The sequence below is a fragment of the Thunnus thynnus genome, chromosome 23 (genome assembly GCF_963924715.1).
Source record: "Thunnus thynnus chromosome 23, fThuThy2.1, whole genome shotgun sequence".
NCBI lineage: Eukaryota > Metazoa > Chordata > Actinopteri > Scombriformes > Scombridae > Thunnus > Thunnus thynnus.
This window is the reverse complement of record NC_089539.1, coordinates 25,618,111-25,643,272: the sequence shown is the minus strand read 5'-3', so window position 1 is coordinate 25,643,272 and position 25,162 is coordinate 25,618,111. Positions and strand designations below refer to the sequence as shown.

Genomic DNA, 25,162 nt, shown 5'->3' with positions numbered 1-25,162 from the left:
AAAAAAAACTCAGCGAAGTGGAGAGACGGAGCAGACGATGCTGCAGAGACATCAGCACATCAAGTGATGATGATGATGATGATGGTAACTGACATTACGACACATGGAACCATTAACAGTCCTGTGAATCAGCTGTTTGCAGACAAACATCACTGTGATGATTCTCAGGTGGATTTATGGAGGTTTACTGCTGATGACATCAGAGATAATGATGTAACCAGGAAGTGTAAATCTCACTGAATGATGTCAATATGTGTTTTATGTGTGTGTGTGTTCAGATGTGACTCAGTTATGACTCTGAGAAGGACAAACTACCATCAGAGCTTCAGTTGTATTTTAGCTGGATGTTTTTATACTGCACATTCAAACATAACTCAGCCTTTCATTCTAACTATTTCAACTCAAGTTAAAGTTTATAAATCCTCCTTTAAGCTCTGTGGACGTTGTGTCTTTGTCTCCCGGTTCACTGTGGAAACCCTGCTATTGATTTAGTGATCGGGGACATGTGACGGCTGCAGTGTGATAACGAGGCTGAGAGAAGAATGAGAGCAGACTGATTAATTTGCTGATTGGAAGCTGCTGTCAGGATCGAGGCCACAGATCTCTGCCGGGAGCTCACACTCATTTATCTCACACTAACCTACATACAGCAGCAGCAGCAGCAGCAGGAAGGACGCTAACGCTGCTTCACTCACAGCCGAACATACTGGTTACACTGGTAAACACATGAATACACTGGTAAACACATGAATACACTAGTAAACACATGAATACACTGGTAAACACATGAATACACTGTAAACACATGAATACAATTGTAAACACATGAATACACTAGTAAACACATGAATACAATTGTAAATATGTCAAACTGTTGAAGGAACAGTGCCACATTTAAATGAAGTCTTCTTGTTGGATTTATCTGAGTTTTTTATGCCTTTATAATAATAATAATAATAACAATAATAATAATAATAATAATAATAATAACAACAACAGGGACAGTGTAGATATGACAGGAAATGGAGGGAGGGATAATAATAATGAAAAGAAGAAGAATCAGGTGGGCTGAGCCTGTCTAATCCTACTTCATATGTTGTGAAACACATGTTAACTAAAATAGGCCATTACAGCCATACTGGTCTGAATGCACCAGTTTAATCATACAGGCCTCATGTGTGTGTGGACAGAGGTACATATAGTCTGAAGCAGCTGCCACATCTTCACACACGCAAAAAACAACTATAAAACAAAACCCAATAAACAATAATATTATTATATGATGTAATATTAAAGGTCGGGCTGCTGGGCTAAAACATGTTTTTTTAAATGCCAAAAATAATGGCAAATATCTGTTTATTGGGAAATCAACAGCGTTTGGGAGCCACTGCTTCGAAACTTTAAAGTTAACGTCTGTGTCGTTGCCATGGAAACTGCAGGTAGCGTAACTGCTTTTAAGGAATAGAGCTAATAGGAAAAGGTTAACAGGAAGTTGTCAGTGTGGCGGTACATGTCAGTTAATAAATGCTTCTGTCGTTCCTGACTGCTGGGAAGGTGTTAGCTCCGATGTTAGCAACAACGCGTTAGCCTAGCCTAACGACGCTAAACAGAGAAATCTACTAAAGACATAAACACCTTTTAAAATTTAAAACCTTAAAATTTACCAAACAGCATTAAAATGATCTGATACTTTGTAAATTCTAAGATGTTTTTCCCAAAAACAAAATTAAAAAAAAAAAATTACTTTATTTACATTTTATACCTTAGAAACTGCTTTAAATTTAGTTCAGTTGAGTAGAAAATTCAGCTTTAATGTGACAGATTTAGAACATTTTAAGAGTTTTTACCTCTTATTAGTCCCAATTCTAGCTGAGTGAGGCTAATTCATGTGATTTAAATGTCAGCCTGTTGTTTTGAAGACGTATTTCTGTCCTGAGGTCGGTTACAGCCGTTGAGAAAGTGACACTTTCATCACCTCTGGGTGTCAATAATCCATATTCATCCACTCTGATGCTGCTATCGACTGTAATCTGCAGCTGTGACTCCATGTTCTCAATCTGACCTGCTCTGATACGACCCGCTCAATCTGACTGCTGCTGTACAAACACCACACATCCACTAATAATAATAATAATAATAATAATAATAATAATAATAATAATAATAATAATAATAGTAAAACTGCTGATCACATCTGAGGGTTATTGATCTCTGAGCAGTATAAACACAGACTGATTTAACTTTGAATTAAATACACTTAAACATTAAAATAAGAGATTAAAGATATTAGAAAGGTGAGATTAACCCTTTAAATACTGATCAGGTCAAGTTTGACTCACAGTAAAAACATCCTGAACATCTTTATTTCAGCCTGAATGTACAAAGTTTTTTTTATTTTTGTACATAAAAAAAGGTGTTTAGTTGTCAAATTGGAGAATTCATTTAATATTTATATTTAATTTTGTTTTTCTCCAGAAGGAAAACTCTGATTTATTGATGACTGATGAGGTTTATGAATTAAAAAATAGATTTGTGGTTAAAGACTAATTATGAAGGGAAACAGTCAGAATATGAACAGTATGATGAAGTTCTATTATATATTTTATTATATATATATTTCAGAATATATACGCCAACTGAACAAATATTTGCAGTTCAGGGACGACTTAAGAGATTTTATAACCTTTTTATAAGTCTTTCAGCTGTGTTTAACTTATTAAAAATAACTTCATATATTACAATCTGTTCAATATTTGTTTAAATCCCCAAAAAAATGTTTCATTTAACCCTTAAAAACCTCTTTAAATTTAACAAACATAAAATCCATCCATTAATTTATACATTAAAAACAGTCATGATTTTTCACCTTAAAAACTCTTAAAATCAATTAAAAGACGCATTAAAAAGCCTGAACAAGTCAGACTCTGTTCATTATTGATTACATGATGAAGTTATTCTGTGTGTTGTGTTTAAAACTGTTTAAAACAGTAACTGAGAGTCAGAGCTGAAATATTTATACTATATTTTCCATCAGTGAGCAGCGTTCATGAAACATGAAGCAGCAGATCAAACGGATCAAACAGAGTTCACAGTAAGACTATAAATAACTGGATGAGGTCACAGCGAGACGTCATCAAACCTTCAAACAACAACAGACTCTCAGATTCTAATTAGCTCGTTACAGAAGCTTCGTCTTCACGCGAGAACGTTGAAACTGTGAAAATAAAAACCGACCTGATGTTGCGTCCGGACTGCAGCGGCGATCAGAGTCTCAGCAGCTTCATGTCTGACAGATTATTACTGCTGCTGCTGCCGCTCGTCCTTCTCCGGGATTGACCAGCTTAAGCCTCTAATTAATGACTCGTTATGAGCAGGTGGAGGGGGCGGGGCTTACCGATCAGCTGACAGGTGTCTGTTCAGAAACCTGCTGCTTCGAGTCAACTTCTACTCTCCTCACAGACACCTGAAGGAGCTGCGTTGATCACGATTATCACGATTATCACCATTATCACCATTATTCTCATTATCAGTTGATCAGTTTTTTATTTTATTGATTTTCTTGAAGATGTTGAAGTTTTGAGGAATTTTATGAAGTAAAAGCAGCATAAAAATACTCCATTACATTAAAAATATGACTTATAAAAGTACTTCTAGTGATAAAAATATATAAATATATATAAACTGTGTAGAGAAATATTCAGATTTTTAAGCTTTTTAAGAATTTAATCACTCAAAGATTTTCATGAATTATAAATATATTAATATATAAATATGTGTATTAATATTGATCAGAAACTAATTATTAGAGCTGAAACGATTATCAACAGAAAATCAATCAACTGTTTTGATAAATGAGAGAATTTGTTTTATTACTGTTTGCTGGTCAGTTCAGACCTTCTGATGTTTTATTGATCAAATGATTCAACTGATTAATCAATAATAAAAACAATCGTTACTAAATGAACTGAATAAACAGAAAGAACATTGATCAGCTTACAGATTTATTTCAACGTGTCCTTATTGATCAATCTGCTGATTATTTTCTCCATTAAATCGATCAATAATTTTGCTTTAAAAAAAAAAAGACAAACAATTGATCATCAATATATTTACAGATTTCTTTTCTGTCGATCGACTGATCGATTGTTTCGGCTTCAGTTTGCCGTCAAACATCAGACGAGAGAATCGATTGATCTGAAACTGACCATCATTTCATTTATTGATTGATCTGCTGATTAGTTTTCACAGTTAATAAATGAATCATTTAGAAGATGAAAGAAAAGTTCTTCAGATGTTTTATTTCATCACTGAATCAGCTGATTGATTCATTGACAATTAAGCAACTATTCAGATCATCAATCAGTCGTTTATTGTTTCTTTTCTTTTGTCACATGGATCAATAAACTGAATATTTTGGGGTTTTGATGATCAATCAAACGAAACACGACGTCTGAAGTCAACGTATTCAGACTTTTTTCACATTTTTTTATTTTATAAAGCAAAACTAATCGATCAATACTGAAAATACAAAACATTCCCTTTATTTTCACATTAAAGACCCCGCCGGTGTGAGTCATGACATCATCATCATCATCGACGAAGAGCAGCCGACAGGAAGCAGAACGAACCTCCGACACCGATCAGCTGATAGCGGATCTATCACTGTGTTTATCAGCTGATCGGTAAGTGTGAGCTCGTCTATAAAGTGATTTGTTTGTTTTTATTATCACACGTCTGCTTGTTTACTCCTCCTGTATTTTCGCCGTATCAGTGAGTCAAAGTCCTTCAACGTGTGAACACACGAGTTTCACCATCAATTCATCTGCTGATAATTATCACAAAGTGAAGATTTATTTCCTGTCTGATGCAGAAAAACATTCAATCTTCACATTTTAGATTGTTTTGCTTTAAAAAGTGACTAAAACTATATTTCATATATCAAAATAATTACTGGTTCATTTTCTGTGGATCAATTTATTGATTGATCTTCAGTTGACAGCAGTCAAAACCCATAAATATCCATAAATATCCATAAATATCCATAAATATCCAGTTCACCATCATACGACACAGAAAAACCTCCAGAACTTCATATCTGAGAAATGAGTCGAGCTCGATTATTAGTTTCATTATTGATTAATTGTTTTGTCAATAAAATGTCTGAAAGTTAAATCTGACGTCAGTTTATTGTCACATATGAAACAGAAAAGCATCAAATCTTCAGATTTGAGAAGCTGAAAGCAAAAAGTTTTAACATTTTTCCTTCAAAAAGTGACTAAAACAATTATTCAATTATCAATCTGTTGATCAACTGATCAATAAATCTTTGCAGCTCTAGTTATGAGTTCATGTTGGAAAATAACTCACCATGTTGTTATTGGATATTAAATATCAATAATCTAGTATTGATCTAATTTGGAACAATATGATCATATCAGCATGATACGATCACATGAAGAGATTATTGATTGACTGCATCGATCAATAATCTGAAGCTAATTCAGCCTCAATCTGATGCAACGACGTCAACTCAGCTGCTCCAGTTTCCTGTTTCAATCCCATAATTCTCTACGAGCTGCACCTGGCAGGTGCGGTTACATCACCGTGTCGTCATGGTAACCAACATTAGACAAACAAACATCAACAGTAACGTCTGTCAAGACGAACCTGCTGACTCTAATCGATCAGGTCGACTGAACATATATTGATTTGATTGATTGATTCATGTTCCCGTCAGGATGAGCTGGAATAACTTTCATTATTGATTAATCTGACAATGATTTTATTGGTTTATCTCTAAAATGTTTTTGATTATTTAAAGTCAAACGTGTCAAATGTCTTAATCCAACGTCTCAAAACCCAAAACGTTCACTTTACTGTCACCAACGACTAAAAAACATCAAACCTTCACATCAGATGCTGAAACTGAAACTTTTGGCGTTTTTGCTTTAAAAAATGACTAAAACAATAATTCAGTTATTAAATTAGTTGCAGGTTTTTTACCAATCAACTAATCAATAAATTGACTACTTATAATAACTTTGATCCTCCGACTCTTCGTCTAGCGCCACCATCTGGTCAACGTTTACTTTCCTTTATTTTCCCATCAGCCTCAGCTGTACTTTGTGTTTACTGCTAATTAGCAAATGCTAACATACTAACACTATACCTACATAACATGAACATGCACGTTAGCATGCTGTTAGCGTTTAGCCTCACAGAGGAAGTCTGTAGACTTTGAGAGCTCCAATGATAAATCGATTAGCTGCAAACTGTTTAATTAATCACCAATTATTTTGATATTTTATTAATTGTTTTGAGTCAAAAAGTCCAAATTTTCTGATTGCAGCTTCTTAAATGTAAATCTATCCTGGTTTCTTTCATCTCTATGACAGTAAACTGAAGATCTTTGAGTTGTGGACAAAACAAGACATTTGAGGACGTCGTCGTGGACTTTAGGAAACACTGATCAATATTTTTCACCATTTTCTGATATTTTATGGACCAAACAACTAATCAATAATAACAACAATCATTAGTTGCAGCTCTCCTCTCAGTCTAGTTAACATCTGATGGATAAAACAGTCAAATTAAATACTGGTTTAGAATCAGGATTTTGACTTGACTTTGAGGACGTTCCAGATATTTTGAGTTCAGTTCAGGATCTGAATCAATGGTTACAAAAAAAAAAGAAAAACCAGCCACAGCAAAGACCCCGAGGGCAGAAAAACATCCAGAAATAGTCTGTCAGTCCTTCAGGAGAGCAGCTGGAGGGATGTTTCCCATGAAGAACCACAGTCAGTCTGCGGACTTTAATCCTTCACTATCTGACTCAAACAGGAAACGGCTTTCCATCAAAATGCAGCAGAAAACACAACAACAGTCGGCTCAAAGGTCCTGCGAGCGTTTAGTATCTGCAAACGTAGTTTTCTAAGAGCCTGATGACCTTTCACCTCCAGAGAAACAGCTAACGGCACTAAATTCAACACTGAGCAGGTGGTAAAAGGATTTAGGTCATGTGAGCTCTGATGACATCACAAATAAACTAATACAAAGTGATAAATGATCAATAATCTGAATATTCTGACAGGAGAGTCCAAATTCAGAAATAAAAAATGCACTTCCTGATTTGGAGCTTTAACTAAACCATCCAATAAAACTCTGTTCACATAACTCGCCGTCACCCACCATGATCTAACATTAAAAAACTAAATGGAATAAAATGAGAAATGATTTAAATGTGTATAATCACACAAAAACAAGTGAAATCCTACAGAGACTGGTTATTAGTGGTGGTATTAATATATTAGATGATACAAATACAAATCAAGCTGATTTTGTCACTAATTATTATCAATAAAAGTAACAGATGGTAACGTCTCAAAAAAACCAAACCTGACCTGGTTGGTTGCTATGATGAAGGAAGTAAACGGTTATCTGTTTCCGGTCGCCATCTTTGTTTCGGTCAAGACGCAACTTTAAATTATTATTGTGAATATGTTTACTACGTGCTTTCAGAGTCAAGTTAGGTTGTTTTAGAAGACTTTAATGTAAACGTGTGAATTATAGAAAAGGTACAAAGTGAGTTATCTCACCTGAGACCTGCTCTTCTCATAACACCAATTACCTGGAGAGGTCACAGAGGGGCCAAACTAATGAGCTGCTGCCGCCAATTAACATCTGTCTCCTCTCAGGAACAAACCTTCTATACTTTAACATCAATATACATGAATGTGGGTCAGCTTTAAGGAGAATAAAAAGATTTCAATCAAACAAAACGGAGCGACATGTTGATTTTCGGAGTATGTTCAGCTGTGGAGTAGGCTATTCATCTTCATTAGCCGTGAAAACAGCTCGGCAGGAATGTTTTTATTCATTCATTTTAAGTGTTTTGGGGCCCTTTGTGAGTTACTCTGGAGAACAATGAATTTGAATAGTAACATAATTCAATGTTTGTCAGATCTAAACATCATAATAAATCTACGGCTGTTTGTTCGGGGCTCCAGGCAGTTATCAGTGAAGTCCGCCCCCGGTCACTTACAGTCAAAGATAACAGGAACCGTTTGTTTTAAAGAGACAAAAGAGATAAAATAATGCCGCGGAGACCTTCCGGTAACCCCGGCTGGAACAATACGAAGCCGCGCTGCTATCTCTGAGCTCCGACACACCGGGCAGCGTCGGTCAGACAAGCCGGGGGACAGAGCGCCTGTTGGCGGGGCCGCCGAGCACACCTGTCCGGGGGCGACAGCGAGGCTTAGATAGCTTGTTTTTTTATTTTCAATCAGGTATTTTTCTTTCACTGATGAACTGCGGGTCAACAAGCGAGACGTGTTACTGCCCTTCACCTTCATTTTTCTCATGAACACACAATGTGCCAAACTCCATTAAAAATTCAGTCAATTTACTATAAAAATGCGTATTAGCGAAAATAAATTGTAGGATTAGACCTTAAATGGATTCTTAGGAGCTATTTTGCTGCTTTTAGTAATTTCGGCGTAAGTATAGTACGATGTTAGTCACTTAACACTTAACATTTCACTAAACTGCTTAATCAAACTCGGTGTTGGCTCATTGCCCACCACGTTGTAACGATAATTTTCTTAAAAAACGCTCAAGGAATAACTCGAGAAATGGTAATAAAAGTTGAAGTTATGTTAATCTACGACATTTCTGGTGTGGTGGTTGTATGCCGAATTAAAGATATGATGCTTGCACTCCTTTAAATCAGGTAATTGTGTGTGTATTTGCCTGTAAATACCTGCGAAATCATATAATCTAAATTTCCCAGTGCAGTCTGGTGCGGGAGGGTTATCCGCTTACAACACAGAAACGGCTGCCTTTCCTTCCACGGATCAAGTTGCCACCGTTTGTTTTCACATTTTATGTTTAGGTTGTGTGTTCGCATGACAAAGCTGGCAAATCAGAACATATGTGAGGTATTTCCTGAATTAATCGAATAGAAAATATATGTTAAAAAATGAGCAAAGCGACAGAAATGTCCGCGTGCAGATGAGGGAGGAATGTCAATTAAAGCGGTTTTACCTGCAGGTGTAATCCGTCACTACAACATGGCACAAACACGCTGGTACCTCCAGTCCAGGCAGGTTTAACGTCTCCTCTGGACACTTTATATCCGACAAACTCAGCTCTTGTTCGGCTACAGGAGTTGTTTTTTTTAGCGGCTCAGCTCTCCGGAGATGTGACTCGTATAAAAACTACACTTTGAATTGTGAGTAAAAGCAGCTCCAGCAGCAGCCAACCTGCACAGAGACAATGTGCAGAATACACCCGGAGTGTTGCCTTACAGGCTGTAAGACCCGCCCCAAGTAAAAGTCCTGCAATCCTACTTAAAGGTGCAGTGTTGTAGAGTTTAGTGGCATCTAGCAGAACAGACATAGCAGGAATGAAATATAATATTCATAGGTATGTTTTAATTAGTGTATAATCACCTAAAATAAGAGTCATTGTGTTTTCGTTACCACAGAATGAGCCTTTATATCTACAGAGGGAGCAGGTCCTCTTCCACAGAGCCCGTCATGTTACACCGCCATGTTTATACAGTAGCCCAGAACGGACAAACCAAACACTGGTTCTAGAGAGGCCTTTGATGTTTTTCACCAGTTTCATGGCCACCGTAGATTCTCCTACACGCTTGGAAGGGGACACCAATAAATCCTACACACTGGACCTTTAAGTAAAAGTACATAAGTATTATGAGTTTGATGTAGTTAAAGTATTGCAGTAAAAGTACATAAGTATTATGAGTTTGATGTAGTTAAAGTATTGCAGTAAAAGTACATAAGTATTATGAGTTTGATGTAGTTAAAGTATTGCAGTAAAAGTACATAAGTATTATGAGCTTGATGTAGTTAAAGTATTGCAGTAAAAGTACATAAGTATTATGAGCTTGATGTAGTTAAAGTACTGCAGTAAAAGTACATAAGTATTATGAGTTTGATGTAGTTAAAGTATTGCAGTAAAAGTACATAAGTATTATGAGTTTGATGTAGTTAAAGTATTGCAGTAAAAGTACATAAGTATTATGAGCTTGATGTAGTTAAAGTACTGCAGTAAAAGTACATAAGTATTATGAGCTTGATGTAGTTAAAGTATTGCAGTAAAAGTACATAAGTATTATGAGCTTGATGTAGTTAAAGTATTGCAGTAAAAGTACATAAGTATTATGAGCTTGATGTAGTTAAAGTACTGCAGTAAAAGTACATAAGTATTATGAGTTTGATGTAGTTAAAGTATTGCAGTAAAAGTACATAAGTATTATGAGTTTTATGTAGTTAAAGTATTGCAGTAAAAGTACATAAGTATTATGAGCTTGATGTAGTTAAAGTATTGCAGTAAAAGTACATAAGTATTATGAGCTTGATGTAGTTAAAGTATTGCAGTAAAAGTACATAAGTATTATGAGCTTGATGTAGTTAAAGTACTGCAGTAAAAGTACATAAGTATTATGAGTTTGATGTAGTTAAAGTATTGCAGTAAAAGTACATAAGTATTATGAGTTTGATGTAGTTAAAGTATTGCAGTAAAAGTACATAAGTATTATGAGTTTGATGTAGTTAAAGTATTGCAGTAAAAGTACATAAGTATTATGAGTTTGATGTAGTTAAAGTATTGCAGTAAAAGTACATAAGTATTATGAGCTTGATGTAGTTAAAGTATTGCAGTAAAAGTACATAAGTATTATGAGTTTGATGTAGTTAAAGTATTGCAGTAAAAGTACATAAGTATTTGGAGTTTGATGTAGTTAAAGTATTGCAGTAAAAGTACATAAGTATTATGAGCTTGATGTAGTTAAAGTACTGCAGTAAAAGTACATAAGTATTATGAGTTTGATGTAGTTAAAGTATTGCAGTAAAAGTACATAAGTATTATGAGCTTGATGTAGTTAAAGTATTGCAGTAAAAGTACATAAGTATTATGAGCTTGATGTAGTTAAAGTATTGCAGTAAAAGTACATAAGTATTATGAGCTTGATGTAGTTAAAGTACTGCAGTAAAAGTACATAAGTATTATGAGTTTGATGTAGTTAAAGTATTGCAGTAAAAGTACATAAGTATTATGAGTTTGATGTAGTTAAAGTATTGCAGTAAAAGTACATAAGTATTATGAGTTTGATGTAGTTAAAGTATTGCAGTAAAAGTACATAAGTATTATGAGTTTGATGTAGTTAAAGTATTGCAGTAAAAGTACATAAGTATTATGAGCTTGATGTAGTTAAAGTATTGCAGTAAAAGTACATAAGTATTATGAGTTTGATGTAGTTAAAGTATTGCAGTAAAAGTACATAAGTATTATGAGTTTGATGTAGTTAAAGTATTGCAGTAAAAGTACATAAGTATTATGAGTTTGATGTAGTTAAAGTACTGCAGTAAAAGTACATAAGTATTATGAGCTTGATGTAGTTAAAGTACTGCAGTAAAAGTACATAAGTATTATGAGTTTGATGTAGTTAAAGTATTGCAGTAAAAGTACATAAGTATTATGAGTTTGATGTAGTTAAAGTATTGCAGTAAAAGTACATAAGTATTATGAGTTTGATGTAGTTAAAGTATTGCAGTAAAAGTACATAAGTATTATGAGCTTGATGTAGTTAAAGTATTGCAGTAAAAGTACATAAGTATTATGAGCTTGATGTAGTTAAAGTACTGCAGTAAAAGTACATAAGTATTATGAGTTTGATGTAGTTAAAGTATTGCAGTAAAAGTACATAAGTATTATGAGCTTGATGTAGTTAAAGTATTGCAGTAAAAGTACATAAGTATTATGAGTTTGATGTAGTTAAAGTATTGCAGTAAAAGTACATAAGTATTATGAGCTTGATGTAGTTAAAGTATTGCAGTAAAAGTACATAAGTATTATGAGTTTGATGTAGTTAAAGTATTGCAGTAAAAGTACATAAGTATTATGAGTTTGATGTAGTTAAAGTATTGCAGTAAAAGTACATAAGTATTATGAGCTTGATGTAGTTAAAGTATTGCAGTAAAAGTACATAAGTATTATGAGCTTGATGTAGTTAAAGTACTGCAGTAAAAGTACATAAGTATTATGAGTTTGATGTAGTTAAAGTATTGCAGTAAAAGTACATAAGTATTATGAGTTTGATGTAGTTAAAGTATTGCAGTAAAAGTACATAAGTATTATGAGCTTGATGTAGTTAAAGTATTGCAGTAAAAGTACATAAGTATTATGAGTTTGATGTAGTTAAAGTATTGCAGTAAAAGTACATAAGTATTATGAGTTTGATGTAGTTAAAGTATTGCAGTAAAAGTACATAAGTATTATGAGCTTGATGTAGTTAAAGTATTGCAGTAAAAGTACATAAGTATTATGAGTTTGATGTAGTTAAAGTATTGCAGTAAAAGTACATAAGTATTATGAGTTTGATGTAGTTAAAGTATTGCAGTAAAAGTACATAAGTATTATGAGCTTGATGTAGTTAAAGTATTGCAGTAAAAGTACATAAGTATTATGAGTTTGATGTAGTTAAAGTATTGCAGTAAAAGTACATAAGTATTATGAGTTTGATGTAGTTAAAGTATTGCAGTAAAAGTACATAAGTATTATGAGTTTGATGTAGTTAAAGTATTGCAGTAAAAGTACATAAGTATTATGAGCTTGATGTAGTTAAAGTATTGCAGTAAAAGTACATAAGTATTATGAGCTTGATGTAGTTAAAGTACTGCAGTAAAAGTACATAAGTATTATGAGTTTGATGTAGTTAAAGTATTGCAGTAAAAGTACATAAGTATTATGAGCTTGATGTAGTTAAAGTATTGCAGTAAAAGTACATAAGTATTATGAGTTTGATGTAGTTAAAGTATTGCAGTAAAAGTACATAAGTATTATGAGCTTGATGTAGTTAAAGTATTGCAGTAAAAGTACATAAGTATTATGAGTTTGATGTAGTTAAAGTATTGCAGTAAAAGTACATAAGTATTATGAGTTTGATGTAGTTAAAGTATTGCAGTAAAAGTACATAAGTATTATGAGCTTGATGTAGTTAAAGTATTGCAGTAAAAGTACATAAGTATTATGAGCTTGATGTAGTTAAAGTACTGCAGTAAAAGTACATAAGTATTATGAGTTTGATGTAGTTAAAGTATTGCAGTAAAAGTACATAAGTATTATGAGTTTGATGTAGTTAAAGTATTGCAGTAAAAGTACATAAGTATTATGAGCTTGATGTAGTTAAAGTATTGCAGTAAAAGTACATAAGTATTATGAGTTTGATGTAGTTAAAGTATTGCAGTAAAAGTACATAAGTATTATGAGTTTGATGTAGTTAAAGTATTGCAGTAAAAGTACATAAGTATTATGAGCTTGATGTAGTTAAAGTATTGCAGTAAAAGTACATAAGTATTATGAGTTTGATGTAGTTAAAGTATTGCAGTAAAAGTACATAAGTATTATGAGTTTGATGTAGTTAAAGTATTGCAGTAAAAGTACATAAGTATTATGAGCTTGATGTAGTTAAAGTATTGCAGTAAAAGTACATAAGTATTATGAGTTTGATGTAGTTAAAGTATTGCAGTAAAAGTACATAAGTATTATGAGTTTGATGTAGTTAAAGTATTGCAGTAAAAGTACATAAGTATTATGAGTTTGATGTAGTTAAAGTATTGCAGTAAAAGTACATAAGTATTATGAGTTTGATGTAGTTAAACATGTTTCTCAGTTTTGGATTAATTTATTTGGTTGAAAGTTCACACAAACCGGATCAGAAATAAACCAGAATCAGACACTAAAATACAGACATGTGAGTTCATAAAGTCCTGATGATGATAATAATGATGATAATAATGATAATAATGATGATGATAATAATAATGATGATGATGATGATGATAATAATAATGATAATAATGATAATAATGATAATAATGATGATGATGATAATAATAATGATGATGATGATGATAATAATAATAATGATAATAATGATGATAATGATGATGATAATAATAATATTAATGATGATAATGATGATGATGATGATAATAATAATGATGATGATGATGATGATAATGATGATGATCATAATAATGATAATAATGATGATGATGATGATGATGATAATGATAATGATGATGATAATCTTGTTATAACAATAAACTTTTCTGATGTGATTTTCTATTTCTGGCGCAGCAGCTATAAAACCTGAAACCAGAAGAAATGAGCGCCGCCTGCTGGCTACAGCAGCCTCTGCAGGTCATTATGGAAACTTAGTCACAATAAAAAAAAAAACAGTAAAATTAATTTTAAAAAAAAATAAAAACAATAAACGCAATAAAAACAATGAAAAAACTAAAACAATAAGTTTGGTGTAAAGTCAGAATCTTTCAGCTGAGTTCTGTTCGTTTAGAGTCTCAAACTAACTTTAAATTCCTTTTAGTTGTATATTTGATCAGTTATGAGTATCTGTAACACCTGTATACAACTGACTGAACAGGATGAGCTAAATGTCTTTACAAGAGTCTCTCTGCACCACTGAACGGACCCAAAGATATGAGTTCATATTCTCATATCAAAGAAAACAACTCAAATCCTGTTTTTCATTAAGTCCAAACGGTTCAACTGTGTTCAGTTCATAAATCCAAAACGCCTCCCTTCATAAGAGCTGGTTCATCAGATGACAGTAAAAACAGTTGAATAAAATAAAACATGTGAGAGTGAAATAAAATGAGTAACTCTGCTCCACAAACGTGTTACCTTCTGACAGGAAGTCCTGCAGCTTCCTGTCACTGCAGTACCGCCTCTGACCTGCAGGAGGCTCCAAAACATCTGGAAATACAACATTATTATACTGAACTTCACATGTTAATATGATGTTTCTCTAATATCTTTTCAAACAGCCGATGTTGAATTTACATGTCAGGAAACAGCTGTCAGCTCATCCTTAGAAAACAAACAGGAGCAGTTTGTGTTTGTTGGGAGGAGATGATGACTGATGAGTTTATGAAAACATACAGACTTACTTTTTCTACTTTTTGTCAGTACATGTGCAGCTGCATTCTGGACCAGCTGGAGAGTCTTTAGACTTGTTGCAATAATCCAGCCTAGAAGTAACAAATGTGTGGACTAGTTTTTCTGTGTCTTTTAGAGAAAGGATGTGCCACACATGTATTGATTCCATACAGAGACATACAGTCTGCTGCACATAGAAATCAATGTAAAACAGCACAGATGCTCCTACATTTGATCCTATACACAGTAATAATGATGTTGTGATGCACGCTGATTGACTTCAGTACAGCTGTTGAAGTGATTTATACATTTATTTATTGATTTACATATAAAGCTTGTAGAATAACATTTATTTTCTAGCATTTTCTTCATTAGCTGGAGAATAACGTCTCCTAAGTGTTCAGCTAACTGTTACCTTAATAAAGAGCACGTTACAATCCCTCAGAGCTGCCTGACTGTCAGTTATGTTGGTTATCTTGAATGTTTCATGTGGGCGTGTAAGAGCCATATTTTATTAATGTTTTGTTTGGTGAACCTCCCACCACTAGGGGGAGTAGTGCTGCTGTCAGTTAGACAGAAGTTAATATAATCAGAGGTTACCTGACACAGGTGTTGCTGACTTGGGAGAAGCAAACAGTTTTTGACTGTGTGGTAATAATTATAAATGAATATTAGGCTTTCTTTAGTCTATGATTGGGAAATAAACCGTTGAGGCCTTTTTGATAGTCAAAGTGGTCACTACAGGTGGGTAGGCATCTCTTCCTCCTCTGTGTCAAACACTGATTAATTCTTCAGGTCTCAGGTTTAAAGCAGGTCTTGTTACTGAAGAGATAAAGGTCTGTTCTTGTAGAGCTGGAGGCAAATATACCAAACCGAACTGTGTTTGTCAGTGAATGTAAGGTTGGTTTTTCAGTAAGTAATGTGACAGTGATGCTGTATGAGAGAAAAACATGTTGAAGTGCCTTCCAGTGAACAACATGAGATACTATAAGATCCCCTTATGATGGAGGAAACTGGCCTTTATGGTAGAAGATCATGAATCCTTTATGAAACTGACAATTAGGTGAATAAAGTCCCCTTAAAAACATGTTGTAGTTGTTGTAGCTGACATTATTCCATTCATAGTACTACAGTCCTACAGTCCTACAGTACTACAGTACTACAGTACTACAGTACTACTCACTAGTTTGCTCAGTCACACCTCTTTAGATTGTTCTGTTGTCTTTGGGTCAGAACCGCCTGTAACCTTCATCCTACAACAGTTTGTGAGGTCGGTCACATAATGAGGATTTTTGCAATTAAAACAGGTGTATGGATTAAATATTATTAAGGATTCATTACTAATGTATGTAGACTGTATTTTCTGAGATGGTTTTATGTTTCAGCCTGTCCAGAGCTGTATAACATGCTTAACAATGTGTTAGATGGATAGTAGCTGCAGTTCAGTCGGCGTCCACACGGAGGAGCCAGAGATCTGCAGAGTTCATCAGTCTGACTGTAAAACATCACAGCCTGTAAACACTCTGCAGGCAGATGAACTCATTTAAAGTCCTGAACAACATTCAAATAATAAAAACTCTTCAACAGCGTCTCTGCTCTGGTCGACTTTCAATCCTCTTTAAAAACACGTCTCGTTCATTATTATCAGACACAGAGAGATATATATTCTACCTGATGGCCGTCCCTGCCTTCCCAGCATGCTCAGCGGTCAGATGTTCAGTCGGAGGAGAGCTCAGTTTGTCTCTGCAGGTTTCTGTCTCCATCAGTTCAAATTAAAATCCTGCAGAGAAGCTGCAAGAAACTTTATTCACACACCAACTAAATACATTCACTCAACTACTGTATTTAAGTACAGTTTTGAGGTACTTGTATTTTACTTGAGTATTTCCATGTGATGCTACTTTCTACATTTCAGAGGGAAATATTGTACTTTCTACTCCACTACATTTATTTGACAGCTTTAGTTACTTTTCAGATGAAGATTTGACACAATGGATAATATAACAAGCTTTTAAAATACAACACATTGTTAAAGATGAAACCAGTGGTTTCCAACCTTTTTGTCTTATGACGTCTTACCAAAAGCAGTTTGTAGTCGGGGTCACATTTCACATGTCTATGAGTTGTTAACAGCTCCACCAAATAGTGATTTTTCCCTCTAAACTTCTCACATGCTTTCATTTCAATAAATGTTCAAATGATCCAATATTTCAGCAAAAATCAAAGATTAGAGAAAAAGTCCAAAAACTGAGAACAGATTTGTGTATCAGAAGGCAAAGTAAGTTTATTTGTAAATCACATTTCAACAACAAGGTGAGTCAAAGTGTTTTACATAAAACATTAAAGACATTATGACACGATGCAAAAGCTGCAGTTGGAGGAAACTCTGCTCTCATTAGTGTGAAACTTTGTAGTTTAGGTAACTTTTATCTCCTGCACTCTTCAAAATAAAGTCCGTCTCTTATCTTGAATGTTTCACGGGGGGGTAAGAACCTCTTCCTCATCTGTTATTGAATAAAGCTTCAGGTAACAGCTGGAGGCAAACGTACCAAACTGAATTATGTTGTTAACTTTGCCAGTGAATGCAACATCAGTTCTTCAATAAGTAATGTCACAGTGATGATTGTTATTCAGGGTTTGTATGTCAGAAATCAGCCAGAAATGTAAAGAATGGAATCAGAAGATGCTGCTATAGATGCTCCTACCGGTCTGGACTGCTTCATTGAATTCTTTATAAATGTTGTCAGATGAATAAACACAGATTCCCTGCATGTGGTTTTTGGTGAGAGATTCATCCTCTGGGTCTTTATCTTTGTTTGGACATTGTTCTGCTTCTTGCCAGATTTGTTTAAATGGATTAAGATGAATGTTCTTGCTTGACCTTCTTCTCCATGTCCTCAGTGCAGCCTTCATACATGTCATCAGCAGCTTCAGGAACCATGTTCAGTGGAAGTGAGCTGGAGGTCTGGGGGGCAGAAGAGGGAAGGAACAGGTGATGTTACACAACAAAGGTTTTATGATTTATTCAAACCAACTAATAGAAATTACACTTGTATAAACTGCAACAGTAAATACAGGTTGAAGGAAACCGCTGGGTCAAAAGGTTTGGTTAGACAACAGGACCTTAATGTTTCTACAGGACTCATGATCTCCTCTTTATACACATCATAGACACACACACACATTTATACATACAGTAGGAAAACTGAGTCCTGTTTTTAAAACACAAGTGTCTGAATGTGTGTTTAAATGTGTATAAATGCATGTCTGCACGTCAGTTGATGATTATTCACAAACGTAAGTGCCTGCGTCTCATATGGAGCATTTTATGGAGCTTACAACTCTGTCTAAGACTCTACTATAAAGGTCATTTATTTGGCCTTTGCAGCTACAAACCAAATGATTTGACTGACAGAATAAAACAGCAAAACCTTAATTTGAAAGACAGTTAGCATTATGATCCACAGCAGTCTGCACACACGAGCCTTTCACAGCAATAAGATCATTTGAAGCACAGTAAAAAATGGGATTTGCATTTGTCAGTATCACCTTTTACAACACTTCATTCAACACGGTTATCCTTCGCTGTAATTTACATAGTGAAGTGCTGCTAAATACCCAGTAATTTAATCTAAACCATTGTTACAGTTCACTACTGTAATATAATGGTGATTACAGTAACTCACTGTTAGAACAGTTATATTATTATATTATTACATTATCATTAACACCTTCTGGATTTGTATAGTTTACATTCAAAAGTAAAATACTGACATTCTCATTTACAGTGTATTACTGTAAATCTAGAAAATGCAATGCATTATGGGATCTCTTTTTATAAACAGTGTTGTTTTTACTGTTTAAGACTAGTAAAAGTGAAAAGACTTGAAGACTTGTAGTCTGTGCCTGGTAGAAACACTCGATCCCAGCATCAGAGGTTTGATTTTAATATGGACCATGACTCATCATCTGGTCATCATTGTACATACAGCACATTCCCCTCATAGGATCAGACCGATCAATAAGTATTTAGTCAAAGTATTTACTCTTCTAATATTTAACTGACTCAGTATTGTTGATACAATATTATATTTGTTGGGACTTTATACATTTATAAGGAAGTGTTGAATGCAGAGTCATATTTAGCCTCGGAGCTGCTGCTACAAGACAACTGGTCTTTATAACCAGGAACCATCATGCAGGGTTTTTATCAACCAGGCACAGTGGGCAACTGTCCTGAGGCCCAAGACCCACAGGGTCCCTAAAAGAGAAGAACCTGGCTGCAGACAAGATGGCGGACATCAACCAGCAATGTCATCTGTATACAGGAAGTCATGTGACATCAGCGGTGAAGTGTTCTACTTTGTCTTTATTCTCATTAGACAGTGGTCGTATTGAACGTTCTGACTTTATGGAGTTTAAATGTATAAGATGAAATCATCTGCATATAATTAGATATTTTCATGTTCATGATATTTAAATGAACCCTTCTAGAGATCCATGGCTCCATAGCTGCTACAAATATTACTGGTGAAACTGGGAAGTCCTGCCTTTAGCCACAGCTGAGAGGGAAATATGAGGGACAGATGTTATTGATGTGGAATATAATCACACTTTCTTCATGATTATTTCTCACAGTTACATGCTTGAACTTGTATATAAATCATTTTAAAAACACCTTAAAGCAGCTCTAATGTGTATTTATAGTTTTCCTTGTTGAGGTGAGAAAGTATGATTGTAGTTTTGATGGAAATCTGTTGCCCAGTCTTCAAGAAAGTCATGAAAAAATTACCAAAAGTGAAAGACATCAACATTTTTGGGGTGAAATTCCCCTCAAATCTGTTACCCACTGATACAATTTACCTTAAACGTCACACTGCTTCTTCTCAGTCATCAGTCAGTCGAATATAAACACTCACACATCACACTCACCTCACTACAGTCAGCTGAATCCACCGACGGCCGAGTCAGGAGCCATCATCTGTCATAGATACGTCCATAAATCTGATTGGAAAGCAAATAAAAAGACACCATTCTCATTTTAAACATTTCAATCAAATCATAAATGTATTTTAATGTGGTACAGTTCTGTATATGAGGAGGAAGATGGTGAATGCATGCTGGAGTGTCTGCTTTCTTCATGGCTGCAGGTGTGTTTGAAACTGATAAAATAACAAAGTTCAACTTTTATTAATTGAAACAAAGTTTTAAAACTGTTCATTTCTGTGAATCGAGTTATGAATTACTCCCACGTGAGAATGTAGTTTAAATCAACTGCAGTTCAGGAGGACACAAGTTTTATCAGCTATTTGTTAGCTTCTGCTAATGTACTTCATGCTAATTGTAATATTGGTGTGGCTGTTTCATCAGTGGCTGTAGCTAAAACTAAAGTCATCCCTGTTTCCCTGTGTTCTTGTTAGTGTAAATATGAGAGGATGATGTTCTGGGATGAAGAAGGGAAAGATCACACTGTTGGATTTGGTCTGGTGACCGGCTGAATTTTGCATTTATGACCATTTTACAATGTCCACTGAGCTGAAACTAAAGTAAATCTAATACAGTCTGGTATAATAACCCTGCAATAAATCCCACTTTCATGAAGTTTATGGTGTTCAGTTAGTGTTTATTGAAGGTGTTGATTCAACTTTATGCTCCTTTTAGAGGCTGTTTGTGATTCAGTTGAACTGTGTGAAGTTATGCTGAGAGCTGTTTGTAATATCGTCCACAATGAACAGTGTGATGTAATAATAATGTAAAAATGTCATAATCCACTTTAATGTAAATATACAGAGAAATGAATGCTTCATGTTTTCCAGGTGATGGTGGGGGGGGGGGGGGTTACAAACCAGTATTAACTCTGTGAACTGTAACATTGCTTTAGACTATATTACTGGGAATTCTGCAGCACTTCACTATGTAAATTACAGCGAAGGATAACCGTGTTGAATGAAGTGTTGTAAAAGGTCATATTGACAAATGCAAATCCCATTTTTTATTGTGCTTCAAATGATCTTATTACTGTGAAAGGCTCGTGTGTGCAGACTGCTGTGGATCATAATGCTAACTGTCTTTCAAATTAAGGTTTTACTGTTTATTCTGTCAGTCAAATCATTTGGTTTGCAGCTGCAAAGGCCAAATAAATGACCTTCATAGTAGAGTCTTAGACAGAGTTGTAAGCTCCATAAAATGTTACCAGAAATCCTCTCTGACTCCATCTGATGTGTTTTAGAGGACAAAGTGTTGATGAATGTTCATCTGTAAAAGAGTCAGTAACACAACGGTTTGTGGGTTTGAGCTTTCAGACACCTGAACAGCGTGTCAGTCTGTCACATTCACTAAGAAATACTGGATGAAGTCAGCGAGAGAAAAGTGTGCCAGGAGTTTATCCTTGTGAATGAGAACAGGAAGCATTTGTTTGCTTCTTTGACGTGAGGAGAGAAAGGACAGTAAGGAAGGATGGATGAATGGAGTTAAACAGAGAGATGAAGAAATGTTCTTTATATTAAAAGTTTGATTGTCTTTCATCTCAAAAGGTAAACATGAAGTATGGATACATGAAGGTAAGAAGTTTTAAAAAGAGGATTACAGCAGACATGTTCTGTAGTTTGAGTGACAGTGTGAGAAAGTAGAAGTCTGTCTAATCTCAGATAACTAAACGTTCATCCTTGTGTGTGTGTGTGTGTGTGTGTGTGTGTGTGTGTGTGTGTGTGTGCGTGCGTGTGTGTGTGTATGTGTGTGTGTGTGTGTGTGTGTGTGTGTGTGTGATGTGTATAAAAAAGGTGATCATCAGTCCTGTAGAAACATTAAGGACCTGTTGTCCAACCAAACCTTTTGACTCAACGCTTCACTTACTGCTCAACTTCACATCAGACTGGTGAGTTGATCTTCCATCATCATCATCATCATCATCATCATCATGCTTTTTTTAATGTTAGGTTTGTAGCAAAGTTTTCTATATATGTGTAATACAGCAGGCAGCAGACTGCAGGCTGTTGTACATGTCAGACTTCTTCATGTGTGCATGTTAACATTGTAGAGCTGCAGAGATGAAGGCTCACCTGCTGATCTTTGCTGCAGTACTTCTGGTCCCTTGCTGGACAAAGCCCACGAAACCGAAGGTGAGAACCACACTCTGAAAAAAAGATCAAGTTATACATTGAGGGACATTTACATTCACTTCTTTACTTGTTTGACTCCATGGAGTCGGGTTGATTCTTGGCTCAGTACCAGTAATATTCCAAACATGGATCTGTAATAAAGAGCATGTAGACAGTGTGTGAATCCAGATGTGTTTTTAAGAAAGAGACTGATTGGTCCATCTATCATCCATCAGGCCCTCACAGCTGTGAGGTAAAATAGTGTTTATCCAACCTTTTATCCACCTCTGCACCGCTGGTTAATGAGTGAAGCTACATGTAGATCAACTTTCTTGTGTATTAAACAGAGACTGTGATCTTTCTCTGACCTGAACCAAGAGCTGCCAGAGTCTGAACACAAGCAGACGACTGTTTCATACTGCTGGAGTTACTACCAGCAGATATTAGACTGAAGATCAAACTAATGAAACACGTCAGTCAACGTTTTCTCATCATGTTGACAGAAAACATCATTCAGACTGCATTACGTTTCCTTCAACCTGGATTTACTGTTGTAGTTTATATAAGTGTCATTTCTAGAAGTTGGTTTGAATAAATCATAAAACCTTTGTTGTGTAACATCATCTGTTCCTTCCCTCTTCTACCCCCCAGCCCGGTGCCTCTGCCTCCCAGCCCGGTCCCTCTGCCTCCCAGAACCTCGACTCAATTACACTGGACATGGCTCCTGAATCTGTTGATGCCGATTACCGTGACTGCCCAAATGACATGGAGACCCAGGTCGAGAACAAATATTTTGAAAATGAGAATGAGAAAGGGGGAGACTTTGAAAGATACTGGTCTCATGGAACAATTACAGAGTGTTTAAACAAAGGTAAAGACTCAACGGTTCTCACCAAAAACCAGAGACAGGCAATTTGTCTTTATACATCTAAATACATAGCTAAAGAATTCAATACAGCAGTCCGGACCAGTAAGAACTTCTATAGCACCAGCTCCTTCACATTCCACTGTTTACATTACTGGCTGACTACTGCCATACAAGAGCTGAATGGAGACTGTCTGACTACTTATCGAAGAAGCACAGATATATTCACTGGCAAAAAAGATGACATAATTCGGTTTGGTGGGTTTGCCTCCAGCTCTACAAGACAAGACCTTACTAAATATGGTAGCGAGACCTGCTTTAAAATTGAGACCTGTTCAGGAGCTTCCGTGGAGGATTATTCGATATATCCAGATGATAAAGAGGTGATTATCCCCCCCTATGAAACATTCAAGATAACCAGCACTGATGGAAAACGTCAGGGAGCTCTGAGTGATTGTCAGAAGTTGTATGTTTTGAAGAGTGCAGGAGAACAGAGTAAACTAAAATGCAAACTTGCACGTCAATCAGAGAGCTGAGTCTCCTCCTACTGATGGAGAAAATGCAATAAAATGAGTTTTGTTCTGCAAACTTCATAAATCAATCAATAAATCTATAAATCTCTACAACAGCTTTACTGAAGTCAATCATTGTGCATCACAACATCATCTATTACTGTGTACAGTATCAGATGTAGGAGCATCTGTGCTGTTTGACATTGATTTCTATGTGCAGCAGACTGTGTGTCTCTGTATGGAATCAATACATGTGTGATATAATAAAAATGATGAATGATAAACTACCAACACAGACATGAACACTGACTGTCTCTAACAGTGTTTCTGTTCTGTTGTCGAGGACACATTTCCCTGATTGATGATTTCCAACTTCAGTTAGACACTTTAATAAATTTAAAGGTAAAATTAAACTGAATAAACTTAAATCAATAAATAAATATGGACCCACTCTGCAGAATAACAGAGGATGGTTATTGGCTCTCTTACCTTTTGCACAGACAGGTGACTGTTGCAAATGTTTCAGAGTAATCAGGTTGATATAAAAGCTTTGCAGTGATAAACAGACAACTGAAGAGTTTAATAAGTTATTTTGCTATTTACCTCTGATGGGACGACGGCACGCAGATGTGTTTGGTTTTATTTGATCTCTGTCTCTGAAACACAAAGGAGGCAAATAAACTTTCATCTGAGCTGAAAAATATATCCAAAAAAAACTGTAATCCACAAAACTGAAGACGACTCCAAACACATTCAGCTCAACAACCTGTGTCCAATGTGTCGTTTCATTGGTCTCCTCATGCTGGAATATCTGGAATATTAACTGCTCTGTTACGAAAAGTACCTACTTAAGAGATTTGCATATGCAAAGGCCCGTGTGTGTGTTAACCGTGAGTCCTGAGCTGGTTTAACAGAGATACACTCTGACTGAGGTTTGGATGTAACTAGTACTCATCAGTTGTCTAGTTCTTGACTATTTTAAGGACTAATTTGCTGTGAATTCTGGGTAAATTTAGACTTTTTGTTTCTAAACTGAAAACATGTCTGAGAGAAACTGTGTGGAACCGCTCAGCTCTGTTCACTACAGTAGAAAATATTGTCTGTTACAAGGACACAAAGCTGAGAAAACTCAGCAGTATATTTCTCTTAAAACTCTCTCTTGTTGCTTTCTCCACAACGTTGTTAACAAACCAGCAGTTATGAACCATGTTTAGTTCTTGTTTTGTCCTTTGGTGCTGCAGGTCAGGAGGTGTCACTAATTACTACTGTAGAAACATGGTCTCAGTTCTGAGGTAGTCTGGAGGTCAGCTGGTAAACTTTTAATGCTTCAAATACGTCATTCTTCATGTTTGTGAAACTTTCTAACTTGCATTTAACTAATTAAGACTAAACACTACAGATACTGACACTCTGATACTTTACTGCAGTAAAAGTACAAATACAATAATGTAAAAATACTCCATTAAAACTAAAAGTACATAAGTATTATGAGCTTGATGTACCGAGTACAATATTTCCCTCTGAAATGTAGTGGAGTGGAAGTATAAAGTAGCATCACATGGAAATACTCAAGTAAAGTACAAGTACCTCAAAACTGTACTTATATACAGTACTTGAGTAAATGTACTTAGTTACTTTCCACCACCATATATTCTAGTTTAGAGCTGCAAGTAACAATTATTTTTATTATCTATAAACTGTCTTTA

At 35.2% G+C, this 25,162-nt stretch overlaps 3 protein-coding genes and 2 long non-coding RNA genes across 11 annotated transcripts in view; 3 read left to right on the top strand and 2 right to left on the bottom strand.

Moving 5' to 3' along the window:
* The window catches only part of eps8a (EGFR pathway substrate 8a, signaling adaptor), a 45,666-nt gene extending 36,364 nt beyond the window's left edge, over positions 1 to 9,302 (bottom strand). For 3 of the 7 annotated variants that reach the window (XM_067581998.1, XM_067581999.1, XM_067582000.1), the window contains exon 1: positions 9,043 to 9,301. The gene's annotated coding sequence lies outside the window, so the exon portion shown is untranslated. Of the gene's footprint in view, positions 1 to 3,234; positions 3,360 to 9,042 lie in introns of those variants that run through there. The other 4 variants (XM_067581996.1, XM_067582002.1, XM_067582003.1 and 1 more) reach the window with 3 other exon arrangements.
* The window catches only part of LOC137175993 (NACHT, LRR and PYD domains-containing protein 12-like), a 190,581-nt gene that overhangs the window by 160,155 nt on the left and 5,264 nt on the right, over positions 1 to 25,162 (top strand). The gene's annotated exons all lie outside the window — the stretch shown is intronic.
* Positions 17,257 to 22,088, bottom strand: LOC137175815 (uncharacterized). Its single transcript, XR_010925725.1, has 3 exons — positions 22,041 to 22,088; positions 19,915 to 19,986; positions 17,257 to 17,947 (listed from the first exon to the last, which is right to left on the bottom strand). It is a non-coding gene; the product is annotated as an uncharacterized lncRNA (long non-coding RNA).
* Positions 21,799 to 22,872, top strand: LOC137175814 (uncharacterized). Its single transcript, XR_010925724.1, has 3 exons — positions 21,799 to 21,856; positions 22,019 to 22,100; positions 22,731 to 22,872. It is a non-coding gene; the product is annotated as an uncharacterized lncRNA (long non-coding RNA).
* LOC137176255 (ecto-ADP-ribosyltransferase 4-like) lies at positions 22,885 to 23,780 on the top strand. Its single transcript, XM_067582438.1, has 2 exons — positions 22,885 to 22,915; positions 22,957 to 23,780. The coding sequence occupies exons 1-2, from the start codon at positions 22,885 to 22,887 to the stop codon at positions 23,478 to 23,480; spliced, it is 555 nt and encodes a 184-aa protein (XP_067438539.1). The 3' UTR covers positions 23,481 to 23,780.

Coding starts and splice junctions, on each gene's coding strand:
- LOC137176255 (XM_067582438.1), top strand. CDS start 22,885: ATGAGAAAGGGGGAGACTTTGAAAGATACTG. Junction 22,916..22,956: donor GGAGACTTTGAAAGATACTG/GTCTCATGGAAC, acceptor ACAAAGGTAAAG/ACTCAACGGTTCTCACCAAA.